General features: G+C 39.7%; 1 protein-coding gene across 4 annotated transcripts in view; it reads right to left on the bottom strand.

The window, feature by feature from the left end:
* Window positions 1-3,102: 3,102 nt before the first annotated feature.
* The window catches only part of ASB5 (ankyrin repeat and SOCS box containing 5), a 65,013-nt gene continuing 53,951 nt past the window's right edge, over window positions 3,103-14,164 (bottom strand). Inside the window, exons 7-8 of one of the 4 annotated variants that reach the window (XM_075611020.1) lie at window positions 12,977-13,139; window positions 3,103-3,971 (exon numbers count right to left, since the gene is read on the bottom strand). In XM_075611020.1, coding sequence (XP_075467135.1) covers window positions 12,994-13,139 — 146 coding nt within the window. In that variant the 3' untranslated portion in view covers window positions 3,103-3,971; window positions 12,977-12,993. Of the gene's footprint in view, window positions 3,972-11,104; window positions 13,140-14,164 lie in introns of those variants that run through there. The other 3 variants (XM_075611011.1, XM_075611038.1, XM_075611029.1) reach the window with 3 other exon arrangements.

The raw sequence follows: 14,164 nt of genomic DNA, 5'->3' as shown, positions 1-14,164 counted from the left end.
CTTGGTTACTATATTGAGTAATAAACAGTGGTATATCACAGTGTGGTGTATTTTTTCCAACATTATCAGAACTTGTTTCAAGTGGAAATCTTAACCTTTGGTTGGAAACATTGGAAATTTTTAGGCCCAACAGGTCCTGTCTGGATTTATCTTTGGCATTATTGTATGCTTCTTGAATGATATAGGGATCATAACCCTTTTCAAGAAATCTTGAAGTAAGGTCATGAGCACCATTCTCAAAATTTTCCATAGTAGAACAGTTCCTGCGTAATCGCAAGAACTGCCCATATGGAACTCCCCGAAAGAGACTCCAATTGTGACAACTGGTGACATGTAGTAAAGTGTTGCGAGTATGTGGTTTACGAAAGATGTCGGTGTGCACCTGGAAATCTGAATATAAAGTAAAAGATCTAAAAAGTGTATGTGATGGTGATGGAAGTGATGGGTGAAGTGTAAATTAAAGGGATTGGTGTTGATGTGAGGAATAAAAGAATAAAGCTGAGTGACAGTGCCCTTCCAAATAATTAATAAATCATCTATCTACCGGTGATAAAAAGTGATAAGATAACGATAGGGGTTGCTATCTCCAAACACGTGGTTCCACTCCCACCAACCCATAAAAAGGTTGGCATAGGAAGGGGCAAAACAAGACCGCATAGCAGTCCCACGTGTCTGGAGATAGAAAGTCCCATAAAACATAAAATAGTTGTGGGTTAGTAAGAAGTGAATGCTATCTATGAGAAATGCAATGTGAGCAGGTGAAAATGTATGAGCGGAGTGTAAAAAGTGTTCAACGGCACGAATACCGTCTGTGTGTGAGATGATTGTATATAAAGAGGATACATCGAGTGTAACCCAAAGAGAGTTGGGTGTCCAAGTGTAGTCACAAAAAGAATGAGGACGTGAGATGTGTCGAGTAAATGGGAAGGAAGTGCTGTGACCAAGGGTTGTCAATAGTGATTAACATACTGAGATAAATACTCCCCCAGTGATCCGATGCTTGAAATAATGGGTCTACCTGGGGGGCAGTGAAGTGATTTATGTATTTTAGGTAAATGGTGAAATATGGGGAGTATATTTAACAAGTGAGAAAATCAAGTGTGCAATGTTTTAATCAGAGAGGAGGGATTTAAATAGTACTTTCCTTCCTCTATCATCATGCTCCTTGAGAAAGCGCCACTGACGGCGTGAAACGTGTGGGAGGAGGAGCTTGGTTCTCTATGTGGATGTTTCAGATTTTTATGTAGTTTAATAAAGTTTTTTTATTCAATTTTTGGCCGGTGAGTTCCATCAATTTGTTCAGGTCTTTTGGATGTCACACGATCCTTTTTCAACATGCGTAGGACTGTCTGTCAACATACGCAGAAGCAGCCATCGTGTTGCAGCGGCCATCGCCACGTGCATGCGCAGTAGCGGCTGTGACTGCGGACATGTGCATGAACTGTCGTCATCGTGTGCATGTGGAGGAACACCTGTCAAGAGCCCACGTCCCCATGCGCATGCACAGGATTGGCTGTCGTCGCCCACAGGAGCTCAGAGGAGTATACCGTGCTGTACTCACAGGCTGCTGGTCCAGTTGGGTGGGGGACTCGGGCAGGCTTCTACCGGTATCCACACCACCTTCCCCACCTCGGATCCCGGGCCCACCGCTGCCACTTTCCCAGCAGTCCTAGGCCTGCTGTCTTGTTTACAACTGGGGGCAGCACCGAGACTGTGCCGGAGCCTCCGCCTCCAGACAGCAGCGCCGCCAACACCAGCAGCACAGAGCCCAAGGCCTCCATCCCTTGCTCCGGTAACACGGGGACGCCCATCCCATGTAAAGATGCAGGAGAGGCCGGGGACAGGGGGCAGGAGAGGCCGCAAACACAGACGAGAGGAAGAAGACTCAGGGAGGGACCCAGGGAACAGTGAGGGGGGTAAGAGAGGCCTGGGTTGTCTCTAATCCTGGGATCTCCGGATAGTGAGAGGGTCTCTCCAGGGGTGTTTTAGGAGGAGGAGGATCTCCTCCTACAAGAGTGAGTAACTGGAGGCTTCTCCCCCCACCAGTCTCTGTGGTGGGAGGGAGATCTCTTCTCACTCCCCCTGTCACAGCCAGTGTGAGATCTCTGTAGTTAGTGAAGGAGGTCTCTCCTCTTCCCTGCTGTGGACTCTGGTCAGTCTGAAAAGTCCTCCGTCGCCCCGGGGTCTCTCCACAGCCTGGCAGGTCTCTCATGCTCCAGCAATTGGGCTCGTTGTCCCCCTCTCACTCCCCTGACCCTGTTCTCGCAGTCCCCGTCTCACCCCCGGACCCTGTCCTCTCAGTCCCCCTCTCACTCCCTGGACCCTGTGCAAAGCGCACAAATGCTATGTCCACCAGCAATTTCCTGTCTCTTCTTCCTCCTACGCCATCCCAGAATGCAGCGGACTCGGCTGCCCCCTTCTGCACATTTTTGGAAACATGACTACAGTCATGAAACAGTACTGCCGTTTGGCGGATCGCCGAGAAGCGGGGCCCTACTGTACATGTATAAGTGGAAATATGTATTAAGCAGAATTATCTTAACAGGATGCACAATGTACGCTTTATCAAGAATAAAGAATATGGCATGACTTCTGAATCTTCCTCTTTCAAAGTCCTACATATAATCAAAATAAAAAAAAACATGAGTCAAACACGCACGTACGTTCTTCAACTTCTTTGTGCTTTGCCAATTAAATAGTATTTTCATTTTGATGTTTTTGCTTGAATTAAAGACTTTCACAGTATAATTACAATTTCTGTGAGGAAACACAAAGAAGTTTCACTTAAAATGCATATGTTCAACACACACCATTTTTTTAAAACCATTTTAATACATACAATATTAGATACAAGTTTATTGAATTAAAGGAGCAATTCATGCAATATCCTACATTTGTGTTTTTGTTTTTTTAAATAAATCAGTTCAGTATTATTAGATAATAGTTACTGTTTTTTTGTTGTTGTTATTCAATACTTAATGCCATATTTAATTAGTTTTAATATACTGATATGCAAAAAGGAGGCAGGCACACAGACTTAAGCAAAACGATTTAATGTGCTATAAATCTTTATAGCACATTAAATCTTTTTGCTTAAGACCATGTGCCTGCCTCCTTTTTGCATATCTGGCTTTTTCTGGGACCCTTGTAATTCCCAGGATATAGAGCACCGGCAGCTAAGTACCCTCTCACTACCAATACTTGAGCGCCCGTATTTCTTCTCTTATAATATACTGACTAACGTATGGCACATCTGTGAGCACGTGACCTGCATACGGTGCAAGGGTTAATACACAGCTCTCAAGCTGGCCCACTTTTTACCTTAGCAAAGGTCCCTCAAATTAACAATATCTCACCTTAATCCGTCCCCATATACCATCTGTCACGAGCAGCATACAAGTGAGCATGTGACTTCTATATGCAACCAGGGTTAATACACACAGCTACTCTAGCTATACAGTCATGTGAAAAAGAAAGTACGCCCTCTTTGAATTCCATGGTTTTACATATCAGGACATAATAACAATCATCTGTTCCTTAGCAGGTCTTAAAATTAGGTAAATACAACCTCAGATGAACAACAACACATGACATAATACACCATGTCATGAATTATTTAACAAAAAAAAAGCCAAAATGGGGAAGCCATGTGTGAAAAACTAAGTACACCTTAAGATTCAATAGCTTGTAGAACCACCTTTAGCAGCAATAACTTGAAGTAATCGTTTTCTGTATGACTTTATCAGTCTCTCACATCGTTGTGGAGGAATTTTGGCCTACTCTTCTTTACAACGTTGCTTCAGTTCATTGAGGTTTGCAGGCATTTGTATATGCACAGCTCTCTTAGGGTCCCGCCACAGCATTTCAATCGGATTGAGGTCTGGACTTTGACTGGGCCATTGCAACACCTTAATTCTTTTCTTTTTCAGCCATTCTATTGTAGATTTGCTGGTGTGCTTGGGATCATTGTCCTGTTGCATGACAAGAAAAAATATAGTATTAAAAAATACTTATTAAAAATATTTATTTAGTATTAGTGTTACATTATATGTTGTTTGTTTTTTACCTACAGTATTACACTATGTTTTGTGTTTCTTTACATTTTCTTTAAGCACATCTCTACCGTCTGGAATCCCTATCGGTTTCTTCCTGTTGGTGAATATATCCTTTATCTGCCGGCGCCTTTTTAATACTATATTTTTTCTTGTTTTGTTATCTGACCAGGGGGTCAGTTTTAGTATTTAGGCAGCCCCCTATGTGAGGTTATTCCTCTCATTAGGGTTATTTCCTTTATATAGTTAGCGCTACCTACTCTGTGTTTGCATCTGTTGCATGACCCAATTTCGGCCAAGCTTTAGCTGTCGGACAGATGGCCTCACATTTGACTCTAGAATACTTTGGTATACAGAGGAGTTCATAGTCGACTCAATGACTGCAAGGTTCTCAGGTCCTGTGGCTGCAAAACAAGCCCAAATCATCACCCCTCCACCACCGTGCTTGACAGTTGGTATGAAGTGTTTGTGCTGATTTGCTGTGTTTGGTTTTCGCCAAACGTTGCGCTGTGCATTATGGCCAACATCTCCACTTTGGTCTCGTCTGTCCAAAGTACATTGTTCCAGAAGTCTTGTGGTTTGTTCAGATGCAACTTTGTAAACCTAAGCCGTGCTGCCATGTTCTTTTTAGAGAGAAGAGTATTTCTCCTGGCAACCCTTCCAAACAAACCATACTTATTCAGTCTTTTTCTAATTGTACTGTCATGAACTTTAACATTTAACAAGCTAACTGAGGCCTTTAGAGTCTGTGATGTACTGTAACTCTTGTTTTTTTTTGCAATTTATCTGAGCTTTGCACGGTCTGACCTTGGGGTGAATTTGCTGGGACGTCCACTCCTGGGAAGATTGGCAACTGTCTTGAATGTTTTCCACTTTTGAATAATCTTTCTCACTGTAGAATGATGGACTTTAAATAGTTTGGAAATGGCCTTATAACCCATCCCAGATTGATGGCAGCAACAATTGCTTCGCTAAGATCATTGCTGATATCTTTCCTCCTTGGCATTGTGTTAACACACACCTGAATGCTCCAGACCAGCAAACTGCTAAAACTTTGGCTTTTATAGAGGTGGTCACACTTGCTGATGATATATTAATCAAGGGCATTTGATAAGCAGCACCTGTCTGCTACTTCGCATCTTAATTTCTATGGAAGCATTAAGGGTGTACTTAGTTTTTCACACATAGCTTCTCCATTTTGGCTTTATTTTTGTTAAATAAATCATGACACGGTGTAATATGCCATGTGTTGTTGTTCATCTGCGGTTGTATTTACCTAATTTTTAGACCTGCTAAGAAACAGATGATTGTTATTATGTCATGATATGTAAAACCATGGAATTCAAAGAGGGTGTACTTTCTTTTTCACATGACTATATATATTTTATTTTTATATTGTTCTTTATTTTATATTGTCATATATCGCCTTGTTCCACATATCCTCTGCACTTTTACTTTTAATAATTGTTTTTATAGATCTGCTACACACATTTTTAATTAATGTATAAGTTTTAATTTAAAAAAATTCACCCGGTAGATTCAAAGTTCTATTTGGGCAGGACCCCTTTTAAAGCATGTTTACATTATGCTGATCTCATAGATACCTCAAGCATTAATGGGGCTCTCTATGCAGGTTTTTATCCTTCTATTGCATACACACACTGGCATTATAACTGTCTAATATCTATGTTTTCTTATAGATTGTGAACTTCCTCCCATTTGGAGACTTAAGATCTCTACTCCATACTCATGAATTAAGGCTTAAATAAGCTGGGTCCATTTTCAAATGTTGTGACATTCTCCATTGTGGTTTTTATTATCTTTTATTATTTATTATTTTTTATTGTTAGTCTCTAGATATCTTTGTGATTTGTTGTTATCCTTTAAATGTTTTAACATCATAACATTTGATTGCCAAGATCTCACTATTACCATCTCACTGTTATCGTCACTGAATGTTTCTGTATGCGTACCAACAGTGTAAATTTATGGTCATCCTGCAGCCAGTATTTTACTGCATGCTGAAAGGAGGGGGAGTGGCTCTAATGAGTCTGCATGGACTGAGATCATTACGCAATACCTTCAGATAGCTCAACCCATTAGGACATGCAAATGAGGAATAGCGTATTCAGCTATGGGCCATTGCGTCACAGCTGAAGGGGTTCCTAATCAAGGACTAATTGGATCACATCGCCTTAAGTATCGGGAGAAGACCCTGTTTGACTTCATACAAGCCTGACAAAGCCTAGGTATAGGCGAAACGCATAGCTCTTTGTTCTGACCAGAAGCGGCCACCGTAGCGAAGCTGATGTCACAGCCCTGAATCCAGATGCGGAAGCAGGGACCCAACCTGCAGCAGACGCCGAAACGGATTACTCTGGTGCCACCGCGGTCTTCTTTTTTTAGCTGTAAGTGCGAATTCATATATATTTTTATGTAATAAAGTGTTGACTATTTACTCAACTTGGTTGTATCTGCACACATCCTACTGAGGGAAATATTGCCTACCACCTACCATACACTGGGACGCGGACACTGAGGGAGAACCCTGTTCTGGCATATTCCAACAGCATTTTCGCTCCCCTGGTTTTTACTTTATATATTCCAACACACAGAAGGGAAAAGAAACATCTGTTATACCAGCACCCACACAGAGCCGTGTGAGTGATACTCATATATATATTTATATACATCTATTCACCTCTTTATTGACCATTGGTATTTTGGGTACTGGTGCTTTAACTGGGTCAATTAAAACCCTTGAGTACCTAGCCAAATATAGAGTACCTTACCATTCTTCAATTTACTGAATTTGGTTGTATCTGTATACATCTATACCGAGGGGAGGATTGCCCATCACTTACCACATAATACAACGGGACTGAGGGGGAACCCTGCCCTGGCGTATTCCACTACACAGAAGGAAAATAAACCTTTAGTATACCCGTGCTCACACAGGGCCATGTGAGTGATATTCATATTTATATATTTATTTATATACCCATTCACCTCTTTATTGGCTTTTTGGGGTAGTGGCACTGGTGCTTTGACTGGGGCATTTAACCGCTTGAGCACCAAGCTAAGTACGTACTACCTCACCATTTTTTAAAGATTTTAATACACCTGCCACACTTTGTGTTAAACTCCATACAGGAGTCATATACAGTATACGTTACTGTTCACCTTGTGCTCCCCTATTTTCTTGTGTTTTTTGTCTATGTTAAGGATCCTGGATAGATCCTGATGGGGTTGAGCCTCAGGAGGAAACTCCAATCTTAGGGATACTTGTGGTCTCCCTTAAGAAGGTGGTATCTCTTTGTTACTTGTTATTTGATTGTACTCTACCATTGGAAAGAGAGCGCCCAGGTGTTCTGTGTTTCTGAATCAATAAGTAAGTATAGATATAGGATAAAGTATCTGTTGTCTAAATGTAGCATAGGTTGATGGATGCATGTCTTTTTTCAACCTCATCTACTATGTAACTATGGCTAAATGGTGGAAATAGAAACAGATCACAAACCCCTGACAGCTTTGTATTTTGAGCCACTGAATGACTGCACTTTGAGGATTTAAAGAATGATAATTTAGTTGCACTATTATGCTAGGAAAACTAATGTTTACAGCAGATGCACGGTCTAGAGCAATGGCTCAATCATTATGCAAGCATAATTGTAAAGTCAATCCCCTTAGCTAAACATCAATTTGAAAGAATCAAACAAGAAACAGAAGGATGAGAGTGAGGGCCGGCTTGATGGCTGTGCCATCAGTGTGATTGCACCTGGCCCCACTCTTACAGAGGCCCTGCACTCTTCCCGGCCCAACTTCCGTAAATAGTTTAAATGTTGTGGTTAAAATAACCACAGCAACATTTAAACTATGATTACCGGAGTTGGGCTGGTGGAGAGTGCAGGGCCTCTAAGTGCCGTCATCTCTTCCTGCTACCACGCATTGCCTTGATGATGCAACATCACAACAAGAGGGCGGGCAAAAGGCCCCCGTGCACGTGATGTCATCACTTGACTTCACATCGTAAAGACATTGTGGCATCGCGTAGTAGCAGGAGGAGATACCAGCTCAGAGGCGGTACGAAGCGCTGCCATACTCCCAGCCGTCCTTACTAAAGATCTTGCAGAAGACATAATCAAAGGGGTGGGGGGGCCTGATGAAAAAGAAATTTGCTCTACAAGTGTAAGTGACTACTGGAACTGGAGACAGGAACATTCAGTGCTAGAAGGAATCATTTTGAAGTGCAGTAAAATTTTAATACAGATGAGCCTTCAAAAAGAAATGGCGCAAAGCGTGCATGAGGTTCATTTAGGACTAGAGAAGTGAAAAAGAAAAAAAAGCATGTAAAGTGATGTATTGGCCAGCAATTAATCAAGACAATGATAATATCAATGCTAAAACCTCTGAAATCTCACTCAGAGTTTATGAGAAGGTAGGCACTGATTTATTTATCTAGGGACTATTTAATAATCACAGATTATAATTCTTTATATCCATAAATTTGTACACTAAAATATAAAGGGCATATTTGCCTGACATGTTATTCCAGATGAAGTCTTCAATAATAATGGGCCAGAGTTTTCCAGTGCTGAATTTGGTCAATGTGCCAAGGATTAGGATTTTTATTACATATGTTGTCCAAATTACCCTCAATTTAACAGATTGGTGGAAAGATCACTCCGGAGAATAAGAAACCTTATACTGTATAAAAAAAAAATGTATTTGTATAGAGCTTTATTAATTTCCCAAAGCACACAATACTGTAAAGAGAGAGAACAGTGGCCTTGCTCAGCTGGTGAACAGTATAGAAATAAAAATATATTGAGGGTGGTGCAGAGAGGAGAGGGCAAACACGCATAGAAATCAGAGAGCAGGATAGACCAGATCTAACAGTCACACCCTAGTGAATGTACATAGTTAAGATAAAACTTTTTTTATTTACAGATACTAATAAAAAGAAAGATATGAAACAAATTGTCTGCTCCTTATTTTTCCTTGATGGGAATCAAGCAATACACTGAAGCGACCCTGGTATGTATATGTGATATAAATATCTAGTGTAGCAGTGGGAGTAAAAGATAACTGTGGTTGGGATCTGCCAACAATTACATATTATTTGGTGCTCTACTCGACACTATATTTATTTTGCATCCTATATTGGTGTCAGTAGAGAGATATATTATTGTCTACCATTTTTGTAAGCTACCTATCTTGCAGTAATTTTCCCACTTAAATGTTGCCAATAGACTGGAGAGGAGCCACCTACTCCTGTGTACTGTAGCCACACAAAGTCCTCTACTAGATTTGGTGGCACATCACACAAAATCAGACATTTTTTATTCTATATCTTTTTTTAATAGTTTTTTTTAAATTGTATTTGCAAATAAAAATTAAGTTTTAATTTAAATTATCTACATCCACTGGGTTGGAACTACTTTATGTTTAGTATCTGGAGGGTTGAGTGCAATGTTTGGAGAGATCTAATCTATCCCACTCTTGGAGAAGGAAAAGGTCAAATTTACCAATCATTGAAAACTTGCTGAAAGACAATAAACAAAAAAAGAGATGCAAGAACAGCAGAAATCTTACACAGCTTAACCAAGAATCTTGAGTTTGTGGAATTGCATAGTACTGGGGGCCAGAGATGTACTGTACAATGAAACAAGTGGAACCAAGTTCCTATATCGTCCACACAGATCAGGAGGACACATTTCTCAGAAATCGAAGGGGACCCTAGGATAAAAGTAAGATACACCGACAGCCAATGAGGACCCTTCCAATATAATACCTGAAACTGATCATGAGAAAAAGGGCATGCAACAAGATGTCAACTCGATTCAGTGAAGGGCCAACATAGAAGATCAGCCATTGAAATGAATGCCCTGAAAGATTCATTGAGACTTCTTAACAGGTGACAGGCAGTTTGAAAAGGAAATAAACAGTGCGAGTCAAAAATAGTTGTGTATGTACTGCAGAAGAGTTTTATATATCTCTGTTGGGTTGGTTGTTTTCTTGTGAGGGAAGATCTATACAATGTATTAGATAGTATATTTTGTAGATGGTCCCTTATATTGAACAGTATTATTAATAGGAGTACTATATTTAGAGAGGATCCTTAGCAGGGGGAATTATCATGTGATGCAACCACTAATAAGCTATGCTTCACAACATAGATGTTGCTTGTTAATACAGGAGGGCCCCGGGTATACGGCGGGATCCGTTCCAGAGGCCCGCCACGTAGTGAAAATCGCCAGTAAGCGGAGCACCGAGAAGCGGGGCCCTGCTGTACAAAGTTGTCTCGTTTATATGCTTTACTGCTTTATAAATACATAAAGATCATTATAATACAAAACTCAATTTTTTACACAATTCGCCAAGATTTCTCAATTTTTTTCACACAAAAAGAAGATCATTTCGGGAGGTAAAGGTTATTTATCAGACTTTTGTGTGCAATAGAGAGCAAGAAGTGAGGTGGAAAATACAAGTGAACATAAAAAGGAGAAGATATCGGGAAGGGAGTAATTAGAATGTAAAGCTAGGCAAAACCGAAAGACAACGCAATTCTTATATTGATATGGCAAATTCTCGACAAGTTGTGATAAAAGGGTAAGGTAAATAGAAACGGGAAAATGTAGGGCTATAACAATAAGAACAGCAGATTTGTTAGACAGATTGGGCCCCTTATAGCCATGATTAAAGGCCCCTCTGTCAGGGCAGGGGCAAAACTGTTATGCACTTATGGAGTGATTTATCAAAGGCCTTTATTAAATATGCTAGGAAGTTGTATCCCCCTTGATCTGGAAGATTTCAGCTACATTCATTTGAATAGAGATCATGGCCCAGTGGTGCTATGATATATAAGACCCGTTAAAGCTCATTCACTTACATATATACAGTGGTGTGAGAGAAAAAAAAGAACACCCTCTTTGAATTCCATGGTTTTACATACCAGGACATAATAACAATCAACTGTTCCTTAGCAGGTCTTAAAATTAGGTAAGTACAACCTCAGATGAACAACAACACATGACTTATTACACTGTGTCATGACTTATTTAACAAAAATAAAACCAAAATGGAGAAGCTATGTGTGAAAAACTAAGTACACCCTTACTGCTTCCATAGGAATTAAGATGCTAAGTAGCAGACGTGCTGTTAATCAAATGCCCTTGATTAATTTATCATCAGCAAGTGTGACCACCTCTATAGAAGCTGAAGTTTTAGCAGTTTACTGGTCTGGAGCATTCAGGTGTGTGTTAACACAATGCCAAGGAGGAAAGACATCAGCAATGATCTTAGAGAAGCAATTGTTGCTGCCCATCAATCTGGGAAGGGTTATAAGGCCATTTCCAAACTATTTAAAGTCCATCATTCTACAGTGAGAAAGATTATTCAAAAGTGGAAAACATTCAAGACAGTTGCCAATCTTCCCAGGAGTGGACGTCCCAGCAAACTCACCCCAAGGTCAGACCGTGCAATGCTCAGAGAAATTGCAAAAAAAAACAAAGAGTTACATCTCAGACTCTACAGGCTTCAGTTAGCATGTTAAATGTTAAAGTTCATGACAGTACAATTAGAAAAAGACTGAACAAGTATGGTTTGTTTGGAAGGGTTGCCAGGAGAAAGCCTCTTATCTCTAAAAAGAACATGGCAGCACGGCTTAGGTTTGCAAAGTTGCATCTGAACAAACCACAAGATTTCTGGAACAATGTCCTTTGGACAGACGAGACCAAAGTGGAGATATTTGGCCATAATGCACAGCACCACATTTGGCGAAAACCAAACACAGCATATCGGCACAAACATCTCATACCAACTGTCAAGTACGGTGGTGGAGGGTTGATGATTTGGGCTTGTTTTGCAGCCACAGGAACTGGGAACCTTGCAGTCATTGAGTCGACCATGAAATCTTCTGTATACCAAAGTATTCTAGAGTCAAATGTGAGGCCATCTGTCCGACAGCTAAAGCTTGGCCGAAATTGGGTCATGCAACAGGACAATGATCCCAAGCATACCAGCAAATCTACAACAGAATGGCTGAAAAAGAAAAGAATCAAGGTGTTGCAATGGCCCAGTCAAAGTCCAGACCTCAATCCGATTGAAATGCTGTGGCTGGACCTTAAGAGAGCTGTGCATAAACAAATGCCCACAAACCTCAATGAACTGAAGCAACGTTGTAAAGAAGAGTGGGCCAAAATTCCTCCACAACGATGTGAGAGACTGATAAAGTCATACAGAAAACGATTACTTCAAGTTATTGCTGCTAAAGGTGGTTCTACAAGCTATTGAATCATAAGGTATGCAGTACTTAGTTTTTCACACATGGCTTCTCCATTTTGGCTTTATTTTTGTTACATAAATCATTACACAGTGTAATATGTCATGTGTTGTTGTTCATCTGAGGTTGTATTTGCCTAATTTTAAGACCTGCTAAGGAACAGATGATTGTTATTATGTCCTGATATGTAAAACCATAGAAATTAAAGAGGGTGTACTTTCTTTTTCACACAACTGTATATATATATAACATTAAAATAAGCAAAATTGAGGACATAACCAATACATGATTGGGCCATAGGGTGTCTTGACACCAGAAGGTGCTATGGCAGAGCACCGCTGAATAAATATGAATCTAAATCCCAATTAAAAAATTGCTACCTTCACAATAGCAAGGAACTATTGGCAGTGGGTACATATTTTTGGGGACTTGAATGCAGTAGGCAATCAAAAAGCATTGACTACATGAATGCAAACATATTTTAAAAATATATAACAAACATTGTGATGAAAGCAAAATATACTTTCAAATGGCAACTGCATTTTATGATCTATAAATGTACAGAACTAAATATAATCTGTACAGACATTAAGCTATTTTGCTAAAATATATATGGTCTTTTACAATATATTTAACATACATAAGGCATCCAGATCATTAAAAGTTTCTTATACTTTCTCGATACTGCAAGAAATCTTTCAGTATTGTTGGCAACTGGAGCTGTGGAACAAGATGCAATCTGGATCCTCCTATGCAGTTTCGGATGCATAATCTGCATAACTGACAGAGAGAACATGGAGTGGCTAAAATAAAATAAATGCAAGAACACTGGTTAGTCACTTCACGTTGGAGCAATTAATCACAAGTAGACAGTGAACAGTACAACTAACTGTGATAATTTGTTGTATTTAATTTAAGGAATGACATAAAAAAAATAGTTCTAGTTGTAACTCTGAATGGTGCCACACAGAATCAGGCAGTGTAGATTTTTGGCTAATTCAGTTATGTTTTTAATTTGTCTACAAAAAATAAACAATCTAGCGATAGTGTTGTGCATTGTTCGCTCAACATAACAAATATTAAGTTTAGAGCGTTGTATTTAAAATAAAGACTGATATATATTACCTATGCAATGCTTCAACTATTCTATTGGAGAATGTAAAAATGTTGTGATAATTATAATGCTAATAGTTTCTATGATCTGATGGAGGCGAGATTTCTGGATGCGACTTTGTGGCCGATCTGCAAGCTCGCAGTTTAAGGAATAGCCCAAGAAGATGAATTTTGCGAGTTTGGCTCATTTGCATACTGTACAGAATTGCATAGCGGAAGTACACCTGGTCAAAAAATGTAATTTACACCGCACAATTTGGACTTGTGATAAGAGATTAATAAATACGGAGTTAAGGAGTGGCTCAGTGAGTAAAGACACTGACTGGCACTGAGTATCCTTGTGACTTTGGGCAAGTCTCTTTATCTCCCTGTGCTTCAGGCACCAAAAGCATAGATTGTAAGCGCTACGGGACAGGGACTGTGTCTGCAAAATGTCTCTGTAAAGCACTACGTAAAACTATCAGCGCTGTACAAGAACAAACAATTGTTATTATTATTATTAATTATTTAATGAATAATGCTCAATGTACCAATATATGAAGGTAAGTTGCAACATTTTGGCCCCACGTGCATCGCATTTTTATCTTTTTATGTTCATTAAATAGTTCATCAATAAAGTCTGATTTATTTTGATATAATTGGAAATCAGTGCCTGAGGTGTATGGGTACAGGTTAGATTTTCATTTTTTTTTTTTCAATAAGTTCCAAAAGAAAA

The sequence above is a fragment of the Ascaphus truei genome, chromosome 1 (genome assembly GCF_040206685.1).
Source record: "Ascaphus truei isolate aAscTru1 chromosome 1, aAscTru1.hap1, whole genome shotgun sequence".
Taxonomy (NCBI): domain Eukaryota; kingdom Metazoa; phylum Chordata; class Amphibia; order Anura; family Ascaphidae; genus Ascaphus; species Ascaphus truei.
Note: the sequence above shows the minus strand (reverse complement) of the source record. Positions and strands in the feature narration are given on the sequence as shown.